Source organism: Artemia franciscana, chromosome 15 (genome assembly GCF_032884065.1).
Source record: "Artemia franciscana chromosome 15, ASM3288406v1, whole genome shotgun sequence".
Lineage (NCBI taxonomy): Eukaryota > Metazoa > Arthropoda > Branchiopoda > Anostraca > Artemiidae > Artemia > Artemia franciscana.
The window spans coordinates 35,293,126-35,308,980 of record NC_088877.1 but is presented as its reverse complement, the minus strand read 5'-3'; the positions used below and the strand labels follow the sequence as shown (position 1 = coordinate 35,308,980).

At 33.9% G+C, this 15,855-nt stretch overlaps 1 protein-coding gene across 3 annotated transcripts in view; it reads right to left on the bottom strand.

Moving 5' to 3' along the window:
• The window catches only part of LOC136036405 (exportin-5-like), a 70,406-nt gene that overhangs the window by 27,387 nt on the left and 27,164 nt on the right, over positions 1-15,855 (bottom strand). For all 3 annotated transcript variants that reach the window (XM_065718613.1, XM_065718614.1, XM_065718616.1), the window contains 4 exons: positions 14,403-14,639; positions 12,189-12,347; positions 5,750-7,157; positions 3,191-3,336 (listed from right to left, as the gene is read on the bottom strand). In XM_065718613.1, the coding sequence (XP_065574685.1) occupies positions 3,191-3,336; positions 5,750-7,157; positions 12,189-12,347; positions 14,403-14,639 (1,950 nt within the window). The remainder of the gene's footprint in view (positions 1-3,190; positions 3,337-5,749; positions 7,158-12,188; positions 12,348-14,402; positions 14,640-15,855) is intronic.

Here is a 15,855-nt window from a genome sequence, read left to right as displayed (position 1 = left end):
ATCATTGTAATTATAATTGTTCTGACATGCTTATGCTAGCTTGTGTGCTATTTTAGCCAATAAATCAAATTCTATTCTATTCTATTCTATAATAGTATTCCGGATACGAAATGAAATAAATCACTTCACAAGATTGTCGCATATAGCTTATTCATATAGCATTAAACGGAAAAACGAAACAAACAACTTTTATCTACTCAATAGGATACTTTTTTTTTTAATTTTCGGAACGAACTTGGCGAAACTTGTTCCTTTATATAGTTGGGCAACATGTTCCACACCTCAACACCAACATGTTGTAATGAAAGTGCACCTCTATGGCTGTGGTGCATTTCTGATATGAGTAAACAGGGATGAAACCTTTTAATTGACGGTGAAACAAATGTAAATTTTTTTAACTGGATATTTCGGACACATATACAGTGTCTGTCATCAGCAGTAAATATTTGTTTCACTGTCAATTAAGAGGTTTCATTCCTATTTTGAAGTGTTATAGTTTCGTCTCAGAGTATATATATTTTAGAAACATTCAGAACTTTTGCCAGGCGGAATGAATTAGTAGTATTTGACTCAATGAATTACTAGTATTGAGTATTTGTATGAAAAAAGAGTTTTTACTGCCCAATTTTGTATTACTTGAATTTTACGTGCATTATAATTAAATAAATTAGACCAAAGAGCGCATCCATACTCTAGACATGAAGAAGCAAGGGTAGAATATAAAGTTTTAAGTGCTTCATGAGGAATAAACTGCTTTAGTCTATTTAGAATACCAGTCCCTTGGGAAATTTAATGGAAAATGCCCTCACATGATCTTTCCATGTAATCGTTCATCAATATTCATCCCAGATAATTGAAATGGGTTACCGTTTAAATCACTATGTTTCCAAATGAAAGTATCTTATTTGTTACAAAATATTGATATTTAGTTATTCAGATATTCAAAATTAAATATGCAGTATTTATTCTAAAGATTTTTGAGTGATTTGACGTTATTCCTTTTTTCTGGGGCAAGTGACAGGGGAATTTTTCCTGAGAATTCATGGATCATGGTATGGAAAGATGATAATAGAATAAGTTTGAGGTAAAAATGATAAAGAACGATAGATTTTTATACATATAGTCTCATTTAAGCTATAAGTTAGAGGTGTATTAGCATAAATTCATACGGATCCGATTTTTGAGGAGGCGGGGAACAACATCGGAAAATTTGCACTTAGCCGCACTATTTTTTAGTGTTTTCCAATAGGGGGCTCTTCAGACGTATTTCGGGGAGCAAGATAAAAGGGTATTCCATTTTTCTCCTCTATGTGCAAAAGTATTTGCATTATTCAAATTTAATCAAAATTACTCCAGAAAAAAAATAGTTGTTCCAGCCTACAAAATAGTTTAAACAACAGACAAAAGGAAACCACCAGAGCCCTTAAAGTAAACTTCTTAGAAAAAAAAAAAGATAACTTCATTTTAAAATTGCATTCCATTTGATACATTTTCGTGCTGTATAGATCTTTCACAAGTTTTTATTAATACAACAAGAGCTAAGAGCTCATATGGCACTTGTGACGAGGACGGGAGAGCCAAAAGCCAAGGGCTAATATGGCATGAACTCTAGCGAAATTCTAAGAATCAATAGATTAAATTAAAAGAAAAATCAGAGGCTTAATGCAAGTTGGGATTTAAAATAAGAGCTCTGAGACATGAGGTCCTTCTAAATATCAAAATTCATTAAGATCTGATCACCCACTCGTAAGCTAAAAATACCTCATTTTTTCTAATTTTTCCTCTCCCTTCAGCCCACTAAATGGTCGAATCGGGGATAACGACTTTATCAAATCAATTTTTGGAGGTCCCTGACACGCCTACCAATTTTCATCGTCCTAGTGCGTCCAATAGCACCGAACTCGCCAAAGCACTGGACCCCCTCCCTCCTGAATCCCCCAAAGAGAGCGGATCCAGTCCGGTTACGTCAATCACGTATCTACGACATTTGCTTATTCTACCCACCAAGTTTCATCCCGAAGTCTCTGCTCTAATGGTTTTCCAGGATTTCCGGTTTCCCCCTCCAACTCCCCCAATGTCACCAGATCTGGTCAAGATTTAAAATAAGAGCTCTGAGACATGAGTACCTTCCAAATATCAAATTTCATCAAGATCTGGTCACCCATTCTTAGGTTAAAAATACCTCATTTTTCGAATTTTTCCGAATTAACAACCCCCCCAACTCCCCAAAAGAGAGCGTATTCAGTCTGGTTGTGTCAATCACGTATCTAGGACTTGTGTTTATTCTTCCCACCAAGTTTCATCCCGATCTCTTCACTCTAAGCATTATCCAAGATTTCCGGTTTACAAGATTTCTGTTTTTCCCTCCAACCCCCTATGTCCCCCGGATCCAATTCGAATTGAAAATGGAGCATCTGAGACATTCGATATTTTTATATATCAAGTTTCATTAAGATCCGATAACCCATTCGTAAGATAAAGATACCTCAATTTTCACGTTTTCCAAGATTTCCAGTTTCTCCTCCAACTCCCCCCAATGTCCCCAGATACCGTCGGGATTTGAAATAAGAGCTCTGAGACACGATATCCCTCTAAATATCAAATTTCATTAAGATCTGATCACCCGTTGGTAAGTTAGAACTACCTTATTTTTTCTAATTTTTCCGAATTAACCGTCCCCCAACTCCCCCCTAGATGGTCGAATTGGGGAAACGAAGAAACGAATTTTATCGTCCTAGCTTATCTGGAAGTGCCTAAAATAGCGAGCCCGGGACAGAAAGACCGACCGACAGAATTTGCAATCGCTATATGTCACTTGGTAAATACCAAGTGCTGTAAAAATACAATGGATATTTTTGACCCATATGAAAATTTTTATGCAGCCCAGTAAGCGAAAATTAACCGTGTAAGGTTGCAATAAACACTTCAAAACAGGGAAAATTCAAGGTTTTTGAATAAATAAAAAAAACTTAAATTTATTAAATTTAGTGAAGTCAGTAAAATTTAAAATTGAATAAAGTCTTAGAAAACAGAACTTAGTAAATTCTAGTAAAATGAATTTAGTAAATTTAGCAAAATCTAAATTTTGTAAATTCTTAATCTTCTAAGTTTAGTTAAACTTAGCAAACTAAATTTAGTAAAACAAATAAAATTGATTGCAAAAAATAGGAAACTAAGAACGGTTTCTTACCTTAAAAAGAAGATCAACAAACTCCCTAGTTAAATGTCGAGTAACAGATTCCCCCAGAATATCCTCCTCTGTGGCTGCTTCGTCCGTTTCTTCATTTTGTTTTTTCACCCAAAGAGTCTTCCATCTCTCATCAAGGGGAATGATAACTATAAAATCGACGAGAATGATCAGTTATAAAGCAAGTTATAAGGCACTAAAAACAACTTATCCATCAGTTACAAGGGGGAAGAAAAGCTTATCCATATTAAACCCAAACATGTTATCTGCAATTTCATAGTTGCTTGATTTATTGTAAAAGCGTTATAAAAGCTTTGATTTGTTGTAAAAGATAATTCAGGCCATGCGAATACAACAATAACAACAAATTACAATGTGAAAATGTATTAAAACCCTGATGCATTGAGCTAAGTGTCAAAATTTTTCAGTTAAAGAATACAAATTTTCAAAAACTAAAAATTGGATCAAAGACACGCTTGAAATTACTTAATTTGGGAATTAAAATTTGTAAAAAACTAACACACTGAAAACAAAACAAAAACAATCCAAATACTTTAAATGAAACTATTAGTATGAATAGTTCGAGTCTGAGAAACCTTTCCTTGAGACGCATGCTTTTCGATCTTGTGGTGATTCAAATAGGTCAAAGTTTTATTTTTCACCCCATGTTTCAATTATACATGGGATCAGAAATGTTCCGAGGGGAGGTCAAAGGGGGCTTTTACTAGTTTTATTACTAACGACTCATCATAACATAAGATGCCTCAGGTCAAAACATCTGTGCACACTTACCCTCAATCCGATCTCAATTGAGCTTCAATTCCTCATATAGAATCAGTAAAGCATTTATTTTTAGCATAATGTTTGATTTTAGATCACAGAGGTAACACAAGCGCGCAGGGGAAGGGGGAGGGAGAGCGCATATGCACCCGAAGTTTTACCTTTTATACGGTCCTTTTAATACTGCTATCATTTCTCTAAAATTCACCAGCTTTTCACTAGTTGAACGGGTTTCCCCCTCCTTCCTCATTATAATTTTTACCAAAATACCAAATTATATAAGAATTTGCCATCATGCCCATACAATTGCCATAGTGGGAACAATTCCTTCTTATGTATAACATTTCAAATGACCCCGACATGAATAAAAAATACTAAAAAATATATATTTTTTTAAATATATTTTTTTTTTTTTAAATATATTTTTTTATATATATATTTTTTTTTTAATATATATTTTTAATATTATGAATTATATAAGAATTAATATAATTATATTATATTAATACTATATAAGAATTAATTATATTATGAATTATATAAGAATTTGCCATCGTGCCCATACAATTGCCATAGTGGGAACAATTCCTTCTTATGTATAACATTTCAAATGACCCCGACATGAATAAAAAATACTAAAAAATATATATTTTTTTAATATTATGAATAAACGCGGGGAAAGTAAAGCTCACAAACTATATACAAGAATGACTATAGATTTTAGACAAAGGAGATTAAGTAAAAAGAGGCCACAGCTTGCTTTATTAAGTTTTGAACATTATATTATATTTTATAAATTATTATATTAATACTCTAGGCTATTGTACTATCTGAGTTTTAACTTCCTTTACAATTAAGTTTTATTTAGAAAGGATCAATAAGTGCCCTTTGAACAGCATAAGTTTGCCATACTAGTCATTTATGCACAACCCAAAACACTAAGAATACTTATGAAATTAATACGCAGACCTAAAATAGAATATAGCGCATTCTTCCAAACAGTAAAAAGATCAAACAGAAAACCTAAGTCCCTCCTAATGCCAAAGATTACAACAATAATTAAGTAAGGCATTGGTTGTAATTGACTCAATTCGAGATACGACATTATTCTGATCTTATGTCAATAACCTTTTTTGCGTTTCAAATAAGTAGCGTTATTGTATAGTTTGTTGATAGAAATTCCGCTTTTTAATTGGATTGAAAATTACTAATCGCAGGCTATATCCAATGGTTCCTTCTTTATTTCGACCGTAAACCTTATTTCATACCTAGGTATTTTTATCGTCACCTCTATCTGCCAAACTCATTGTTTTTTAGTTGCTCATTCTCCTCACCAACTATCTACCTCATACGCAGATATAAGGTCCTCCTGCCTCCTCTTCTGAGAAACTTCACTAAACTTTTTTCACCTCACCAGTCTTAGAACTGTGCTGTCTCATATCCTGCTCAGCATGGCTTTTTGGAAGAAATTTATTAAAACAAATAATTACTTTTCAAGGGGTGGCAGCTACAACAGCCGTAAGTCAACACGGGAGAGGGTTCTGTGACTTAATCCTTCTCATTGAATCCCGCAAGTCCTCTAAACCCCTTTCCTGTTCTTCTTTCCCGAAGGGGTTAAATCTACGTGCACCATACTAGTGATGATGCAAACAGATCTAACCTATAAAAGAGTGGTGGGTGCAACAATGATTCTGGAAGGTAAGGTTTTTCAAGAAGTATACTTTTGTCATTTGAGCCTTAATAAGGCTTACCAAGATGGAATAAAAGATAAAGAAAAATTACCTTGGTCAATTAGTTCACTCAGGAGAGGCAAAGTGATAGTTTCGTACGTTTCAATTGGACAACTTTCAATAATCTTTGCAAGCACATTCTTAATAATCATTTTTTGCCTATAGCCAGGTAAGTAAGAGAATCTAGTAACACATGTCTGCAACAACGCTTGCGCAAGTCCTGGACTGTAATAGAACTGTTTACCAAGTGTAACACCCAAAAAGCCAATAATATCCGCCAAAATTGAATGACACTGGGGTAGGAACTTTTCCATTTGAATACTGAATTCAGTTTTTGAAATGGATACAGGTACATTTCTGTAATTCGTACCATGTGATATTCCCTCAGAAAGTAGGCCTATTTTCTCGTTTTTTGATAGACCAAGTACAGACACTACAGACGGATCCGACGAGGCATAAAGTTGGTTAACTCCCCTAAATAGACGAAATAAACTTGGTACCGAATCTACTAAAAACTTTTCCACTGGATGTTTGCCATTTATTGGTTCAAGTTTTTGCAAGATAGTTTTCAAAAACTGCAAAAATTCCATCAGATCCTTTCTTCTCTTTATAAAATTTTCGGACAAATAGGTAAGACTTGAAATACCATAAAATTCTAGAAAGGATTCAAAACTTTGTACAGGGAGGTTGTTCCACTGATCTGGAATCCTCTGAAACAAAACCGTTAAATAATGTTTCTTTGTTGCACTGTCATTAAGCTGATTCACTATAGTCACAATCATTTCTTTGAACATCCCGATATCAAATGATGAAAAGTCCCTATTGTCATACATTTTACTTAAAAAAGACAAAAAATCATCCAAAAGTGGAAGCATATGCTCTCCAATAACTCGACCGCATTTAACCAACACGGCAAAGGAGTGTCTTCGTAAATCATATTTTTCTTGTTTTCGATAATTGCACTCTATTTTGCATTCATCTACAGTTCTTAAACAATATGTTGAAACAAACTTGGCCTGGTCGACGCTACTCACAGAATAGATAAGAGATGAAACACAACTAACAAGAAGACTTTGTAAATATATATCCTTTGGCTGAAGATGGGATATTTCTTGTAGTAACTGAAAAGCCTCAATATAATACTCTTTAAAAGATCCGTCTTTGAATATATGCTCAAAAATCGAGTCAACACAAAGTGCAGCAGCATACACAGTAGCACAAAGTGCAGAATCCTTGTGCGGATAAAGATGCAAGTTCTGCACAACTTGATGCATAGTTAATTTCATATTCTTCAAGCCTTCGGAAAAACAAAGGGCTGGATTTCTGTCAACTAAATATCTTAAAGCAATCATTGAAGTTGAGGAAAATCTTTTATGCAACTCGACAAATTCTTCATCAGAGTCAAAATCAATTGATGAGAGCTTGCAGGACGGATCATCATCGCGTGATGGGTATCCAACCTGAAAAAGATAATTATTTTCACATACTTCTAAAGATTAGGGGAAACTTAGGGGAATCCTCGGTGACACAATACGGGAAGAAGAAATAATAACGCTTCGTCACTTTTGAGGTAGCAGCTGCTGTCTTCATTAAAAACCCGAATTTTCAAAGTTTTTTCATCTGGATTTTTATAGGATTAACGATCAAATTCTCTCTCAAACATAACTGATCAGGATTTTTTTGATTCCGTTATTTTTTTTTTTACTGAAAATGCAGGTTGCAAAAATTGAAGCCAAGGTTAGCATGGAAAACTTTTGACAGGTTAAGTAGATGAGATGATTTCAATCATTTGATCAGGTGACATAATTTGTAGATCAGGAGACAAAACTTGATGTTCAATCCCCCTGTGCTTGAAAAGACCTTGTCTGTAGCATTTAGGGTAATTTACTATTATTAAGATGTTAATAGACAACAATTCATATTTTACAAGAGGTATACCTAAGTATATCCTAAAACTAAAATTATCGTGTAGAAATGGTACATGAACATAAACGCTGCTAATAATCCCCTTAAATTCAGTTTTTGACTTGACATAATTCAGCATTTTCCAGTTGTGATACATTTTCCCTAGCGTCTTCTTGCTTCCAAGGCGGGCGGGGGGGGGGGGGGAGAGGCAATGCCCCTAATGGTTGCCCAAGTTTTGACTTATTTCAACTAAAACCTAATGCAGCCATGTCACAAGAAAATAGCTGTCAAAAATAAGACCCCAAAGCACAGTAACTAAACTAAAACATTCTTGAACTATTTAAGATAGTATACTTTTCGTTTATCGACGAAACATAAATAAATAGAAATTACTGGCAATAGCAATAGTAAAAAATTTTAACAAGGCCAATTTTTGAATAGCTATTGAGAAGAAAAAAGACAAGGAGAGAAAGGACAGACTAAAAAATGTGGGAAATAGAAAATTAAAGAATACACAGAACCTAAAAGAAAAGAAATCTACGATTTTTTGCACTATCAAACAAATAAGGTTGCTATAAAATGAAATTAAAATATGGTGGCTGCATTCATAATCGTTTTAAATTTCTAGTTTTACTTTTGCTTAACATTTTTTCAACTAATAAAAATAAATTAAATAGTTGCCATAGTAGCTAAATAACATATATATATATATATATATATATATATATATATATATATATATATATATATATATATATATATATATATATATTCAAGGTTATATTTAGCAGACTAACCAAGCAATATCCATTTTAAAAGAAATTAAAAGAGTTTGCATGTCCAAAAGAACACACAAATTTGCATATTTCTACAAAAATTCCAGATGTATCCAAAAAACTTACAACCGCAACTATAAAAATTTTTTAAATGCAACAAAAATGCAGTCAATTGAAGCTTGTTTTGCATTTTTTTTTCTTTTTCGCTTTTTTAGTTCTACTGGAGAATGCTAAACTATTAGTGATAATTTTAGTTTCTGCAATTTTATTACTACATTAATTGTTTAGCACCAAAGGTTTACTCCGAAGACAAGAGGAAGTAAGAAACAACAACCATAAAACTAAAATTTAAAACCCAAAGAAGACCCAAAATTAAAAACCCAAAGAAGACCCAGAATTAAAAACCCAAGGAAGACCCAGAATTAAAAACCCAAAGAAGACCCAAAATTAAAAACCCAAAGAAGACCCAGAATTAAAAACCCAGGTGCATCAGCGGTTTCGGATTTAGTCCTAACACGGGCAAAGTGTCAACATCGATCGAAGAGTAAAATATTGATGCTTTACACTTCAATACTGACTATAATTTGATTTAAATTATCTGTATAATGATAACATATAAATATATATGATAAAAATATAATGGAATAAACAACAAGTAACACAAAAATATAATGAAGATCTTTAGAACTCAATAAAATAATGAAACAATGATATAAATATATATGATAAAAATATAATGTAATAAATAAAAAGTAACACAATAATATAATGATGATCTTTAGAACTCAATAAAATAATGAAACAATGAAAGCAAATACTGGCGTTTAGCAATAATACTTATCCTTGTAATAATAAAGATTAAAAAAAAAGGTCTAAGATATAGTAAAATATGAAAATAATAGCTTAAGGTAAGCCAATATTGACGCTGCGTATTTATTCGCAAAAACGACGAGTTTTAAATTATAAGAATCGCTCTTAATTTGCCATAAAAGGACGGAGGTGACCGTATAGGGTGCCGTGAATAGAATCTTGTTTGGAGGGGAAAGGGTGTTTAGCTTTGTATTTGGGAGGGGGAGTATATGAGCGTAAAGAGTACCATAGACAAGAATCTGTTCTGAGATAGCGAATCGGTGCTCAGGTTTTATTCTGGGACATGGAATTACGGGGAAACGCTATTCTAACTCCAAGAAAGAAAAATTTATACACACCTATCGTTTTGAGGGAGGAACAGACCCGAAGGTCCCCTCTACGTATATCTCAATTTTAGATATTTAGATTTTTTTTCATGTTTTCTGTCAGCAATTTCTAGTGTGAGCATTTTGGATAGTTTGTCTTATAAAACATGATCAAATTTGACGACTAAAAAAATGAACATTTAAGGTTTTCTAAAAAGAGTCTAAGTTAGGAATAAAATCTAAAACTTTAGTGCTGTTACACGAACAATTTTATAGGATAGAAGGATGACAGATTGTTCTTTTCGGCCAACCGTCTAGGACTAAAAGGAGAGAAGGTTATCCGAAGTTGGGGTGGGAGAATGTCGTAAAGAAATATTAAAGGGAAATGGGAGCTTCCTCGGAGGGTGTAAAGAGGGAGGCTTTGAATACATTAGGATGGAGGAGGAGCGTGCATAGCTATGCTGACTTCAGACGGCTTGGTGCTGCGGTGAGTAGCTAGTAGTAGAAGTAATTTGTAGTAACGCCACTGACAGCGCAACGTTACCCTATGAAATCAAATGTAAAAAAAAACTGGCTCGTATTGTGCCTCCATTATCCAGTCGTTAAAACAGACACGAAGGGAAACAGCTCGGTCTGATTCTCCTAAGGTTGAGACGATGAGAACAGTGCACGAAGAGCAGCTTCATTCGACGTTACACTTTGATTTGGAACGGTCTTCGAGGGGATGTTATCCCTAAAAGCTTCTCTGTCGACCACTTCAAAAGAAGGTTCAACAATCATCTAATAGCTCGTGATAAAAAAAAACGCGGCAAAATAAATATTTAAATGTACTTGGTGCAGAAAATTTTGGAATAAAAAGTCATGTGGTGGCGCAGTGGATTTGACCTTAACTTGGTAATACGGGACCCAGAGATCGAATCACGCTGCAGGAATGCACTGCAGGGCCGACGCAGGGACCTTAGTAGTCAAGAAGCGTCATTAATTCTTAAATAAAAAATAAAAATTAGGAATAAAAAATAAGAGAAAAAATGGAATAAGTTTAGCTAAAATTTAAAATCTGGGTATCAAAGCAGTCTAAATTGATTTGGATACAACCTTCAGTTTCGTAAATTAGGATGATTCCTTTGTTTCTAAACTAATTTTCATTATTGGTAAAGTAACAAGGGTCTGGTTATTATTAAGAAGATGTATTACCTCAAAGGGTTACCACAACTCGTCTATTATAAACTTTCCTAGTTTAGGTGGCCAAACTATATAGAACTGATTGATTGGGAAGTCTTGCCACAGCTTGTAGATCTAGGAACAGAGACCCTATAAATGTTATAAAACTAAAAGATGATACCCACTTTCTGAGTAATCTGAGAAAAGCCATTTAACTTCTCGTGTTTTATGCCTGGGACAGAAATATCCTGTTTTGATGAGACTTACAACATCAGAAAGTATTCTTTTTTTTGTCAATTAAATGGAGCAGGATTTTCTACTCAAAGTTCATGAAAGGACAATCTCTAGGAATTTACCTGCTAGGAAAACCCAAAAATCAGCTCAAAGGAATTATCATTTGAGGAGTTTGACCTCTTTGGCTGGTCTTTATGGTTCTAGCCGCTTAGATTGATAAGCTTGCCGTATATTCCATGTAATTCCATAGATCCTCGACAAGTACCGATGATGAAGAATACCTTGGGTGAATTTGCTAATGGACCCTTTGTCTTTGTGCCGATTGAAGACGATGAGGGTCGCAGCATAACTTTAAGGTATTATATCCCCTAAAGGTCAGTTATAACAAATGGGTGCACTCATATTTCTGTGCCCTTTTAGACGAATGATTCTATTATCTTTGCCCAAAAAAAGTACAAAACTAGAACAAAAAACGAAAAAACAAAAACAAAAAACAAAAACGAAAAAATTCATACAAGCAGTGGCATGATTTAGACTTTCATAATTATGAAATTGTTAGGTGCTGTTAAATAGCGTTCATTGTTTCTCCTCTGAGAAAACTTTGCTTCCTTATCAGCTTTTCATATGTCAGTGTGTTTGTTTTTGATTTGGTATTATCAGATTTTGTACCAAATGAGGGAGGGGTATTGTGACAAAATGTTAGAAAATCGCAGCTACGCGCCTAGCCGCGCTTGAATAGCCTGACCCAGGTTCCTAGAAGAGGTCTTGCTATATCATTGTCTCTTCACACCTCATACCCCAGAAAGTCACCATCAAGGGGTCGTGCATTGTAAAGTAGCTTTGTGGTAAATATCCCAGAAATATTATTTCACATTTAAGAACAAGTAAAGCAAGATGGCTAAAGTAAAGCAACGCATAAAGCAAGATCGTTAATTTCCGATTAAAACTGGTATTGGCTTTAGACAGCGTAACTAATTTCAAAATTTCAAAATGCAAGCTTTTTAAATGTCTAGTTCTTAAGGGACTTGATACACAACGGTTGTTTTTAAAAAAAAATTAACTTGGAAAGTCTTCGAGCAAAAAGGCAGGAGTGATTGAAGCAATTATAATTTTAAACTTTGTTAAAAAAGAAGTTGAAATAAACAAGAGATTTTTTTTTTACTATCTTTATCAGGTAAACTTGAGGCGATTCCTGTCTTTTGAGGACCCAATAAACATAAAATTTACCAAAAAGATTTACCTTTGGTAGTCTTCGAATTAAAACAGGTATTAATGATGAGATAATCGGTTCCAGAAACTGCGTAGACTCCATTTTTGGAATTTTCAATAGTAGATTTAGCTGAAGAACAGCTCCCTCGCGTATCACAACACTGTCATGGTCGGCCAAATCTACTAAAACCTTGAAAACAAAGTAAAAATTATTGAGGATTAGTTCCCCGAATGGATTGTTTTTTCATTATTACTTTAAGGTTTTTTTGCTATTAGAACTTGAGTGAAATTTTAGCATTGCAGAGTTTAGCATTGTAAGTGCCGAATTTTTTTTTTTTGTATCAATACTGTTATTACTAACAACATTATTGCCATAATAGTCTCCAGCTCCTGCTGTTCTCGACCAAACAGCCTGTATTACCGTGAAATTACCGTGAAATTTCCTTATACTGATTATTTCTTCAGAACGAATAACTTTTTTGCTTTCCTTGCAAACTGAATTACAAAGTATTCTAAAAGCACTAGAACATTGATGAAATACTATGAAAATTAGAAACAAATTAAGTTTTTTGAACAGTGTGGGTATTTTTGGAAACAATTTTAAAATACGACAATGTTGCTTTGTGGGGGAAGAGAGTAACGTCGAAGCTCTGGTAAATCATAGCAGTTCATACAACTGGCTTTCCTATAAAGTGAATATACCCCTCAATGCCTTTTTTTATGTTCTTTATGAATATAATAATCGCTTCTACCTTAAATTGAGATTTAAGCACTTTTTGAGCTCTTAAAAATGATGAATTTTCAAAAAATTATGACAGTTCTTATAACTGACTTACCAATAAAGCAAACATACCACTTGATGCCTTTTTTTATGTTCTTTACGAATATACTAATCGCTTCTACCACAAATGCAAATTTAAGCACTTTTTGAGCTCTTAAAAATGACTAATTTTAATTAAAGTATGACTTATCGCTCGTTTTCCACAAAATAATACTACATTATCTCAGCGCCATCTATTCCATCATTTTTGAAAAATTAATGCTACATTTTCTCAGCGCTAGAATTATTAATAATAAGGTTAGTTTAGGTTGGGTTAAAAAGCGCTTAAATTTGAATTGAAGGTAGAAGCGATTATTATATTCGCAAAGAGCATAAAAACGGAATCAAGTCATATGTTCACTTTATTGGTAAGCCAGTTATATGAATTGCTATAATCTTACCAAAGCTCTCCCTTTATCGTTCTGCTCATACTATAATTTAATAGAAAACTAGCTTCGGGGAAAGATAGAAGTTTAATTACTCTTGTATGGAGAGTCAATCTTTTTATTTAGATTGATATGCCATCTTATAAGTCCTAAACGACAATTTTGCAAGTTAATCAAATTTGAACTTTTTCAAAAATCCGACTGGGTGAACCCCTGCCCTTAGAATACAACTGTTTACAAAACAATTCCTAGACGATCAGTAGTATTACTTTTGCCACGATGTTGCTGAAATTCCTGTAATAATGCCTCTAAATGTCTTTCAAGTCCTAGAAAAAATTTCTACATGTAAATAAACCCACCCAGGGGAATAAACCCAAAGAAGTTGAATAAACCTAGGAAAACATCTTTTCGGAGGTAGAAATTTAACTCTAGGGCAGAAATCTCTTCAAACTTAGATGCATCTGGAGCTCTGGAATAATCTGATCACATTTTTGAATTCAACGAAAGAAATTCTACTAGAATCACGTATTTGAATTATTGAGCAAAAGAAAATGTCAGTTTTATTCCTCAACATTATTATGATTGTACAGTTTTCGCATAGTATTCGCGAATACGCATTGTATTCGCACTCAGCATATAATATTGTTACTGAAACTCAGAAATTTATCTTTAACACACATAGATTTATCATTGTTGATTTGTTGAGCCAAAAGTCACAAATTTAGAAAAGCGTGAATGTCACATCGCGTGAGGCGGAATTGCGCCGCGCATACAACAGAAAAATGAGGAGTGTTTCTCAAAAATTTGCATAGTAACAAAAACCACCTTAAATAATAAATATATAATTAGCAAAGAGAAGCCTGAATTCCTGAACCACAAATTAATAACATATTTTACCATGTTACTATTGATTTTAGAAACTAATTTTTACAGTCAAAATCACGCCAAGGGGTCACAATTTATGAAATTTACGCCAAACATGCAACAAAAAAATATAAAGTTTCTGTTCAAGCATTTGCAGAACCACAAAAAAACTCACCTTAAATAGAGTAGGTGCATAATCTGGTAAAGTAAAATCTGCGTTCCTGGACCACAAATAGGAAATAACACTACCAAGGCTAATAAAAATTTCAGCACATTTCTTCTCAAAAACATAACTTTCCTCGGAGACTGACTGACCTGCATTAAAACCAACAGCAGAAATAATGCTCTCAATCTGACTGCTGTTGAAAATCTTCGCTAAAATAACTGTATGGTGATCACGCCGACTTAACACCTATGAGAACAGGAATGGTTCAGTGGTCAAACCAAATAAAAAGTGATACGGAAAATATATTACTGGCTTCGTCTCTGGTTCCAATGAAAGCTGAGAGTATTAAATGGTTAAGATATCCAGGATGGCAATAGAACAATCGGTATAATGCCAGTCGGTTATTCGTGCGTACTAAGTGTCGGGAATTGGTAAGATTCAACAGTTTCGGAATGTTCTTGAGCACTATTTGCATAGCGTACAGGATTTGCAGAGATTCTCTTAAGTATATCGGGTCTGCATGCAAAATGTGTTAACTACAATTATTCTGCATATTATGAAGAAAGAGTTGTTTTCTAACTTCACGCTGTCCAAATACTTTACCTCTCCCCACCCCTAATGTGCAAATATAAAGCCCAAATCATGCTAGTCCGAGGTATTCTGTCATCCTCCACTTGTTTTCCAGCGAGTTAAAGCTAATTGTCTCTTAATTCAGACAGACGAAACCGGTTTGTTCTCGAGTTTTATACAGCGTAATTCTTGAGTTTTGTCGCTATAACAGATAAGTACTAATTTGCCTACTACCATTTTATGGCGAAAGAAAAGGATCTAGATAGACCACATCTCTGTTAAATTTGTTCCTCCCTTTCAGTCCCCTTAATATATTTTATAAATTGTCTTCTGACTGAAATTAGAGACCCTTGAGCACAAGATACTTGGAATAGATGAGACTGAGGTGATATAGCGGGAATTTTACCTGAAAGTATTAAGTCACTCGAATGGGCTTAGGTTGGATAACGAAAAATCTAATCAAATAGCAATGAATTAATATTAGACCCCAAAACAAGAAGAGAAATCTCACTTTATATAGGCGGTAAAAATTTGTAACACCCACACAATTACAGCTCTGAAAACAATCACGTGATGTTATTTACGTACAATAGGTATCTGATGATATTCTTTCTCTGGAGCATTTTCACAATTAGAACCAACCGGTTTTCAAATGAACATTTTTCGTTTTCCTGCCAGAAGCCAAGCAAGTATTATGTACACCGTAAAAAGGGAATTTATACGTTAAATTGGCCAGAAACTAGCTTATATAAGATGTCAAACCTAAAACAAGCAGAAATTACTAGAAATAAGTGTGAAACCTTAGGCTAGAAGGTGACGTAGTGCATACATCCAAATCTTTTATAGATTTATGAAAAACAAAATCAAATGAAGAGCGACAATCTGTTCCCTA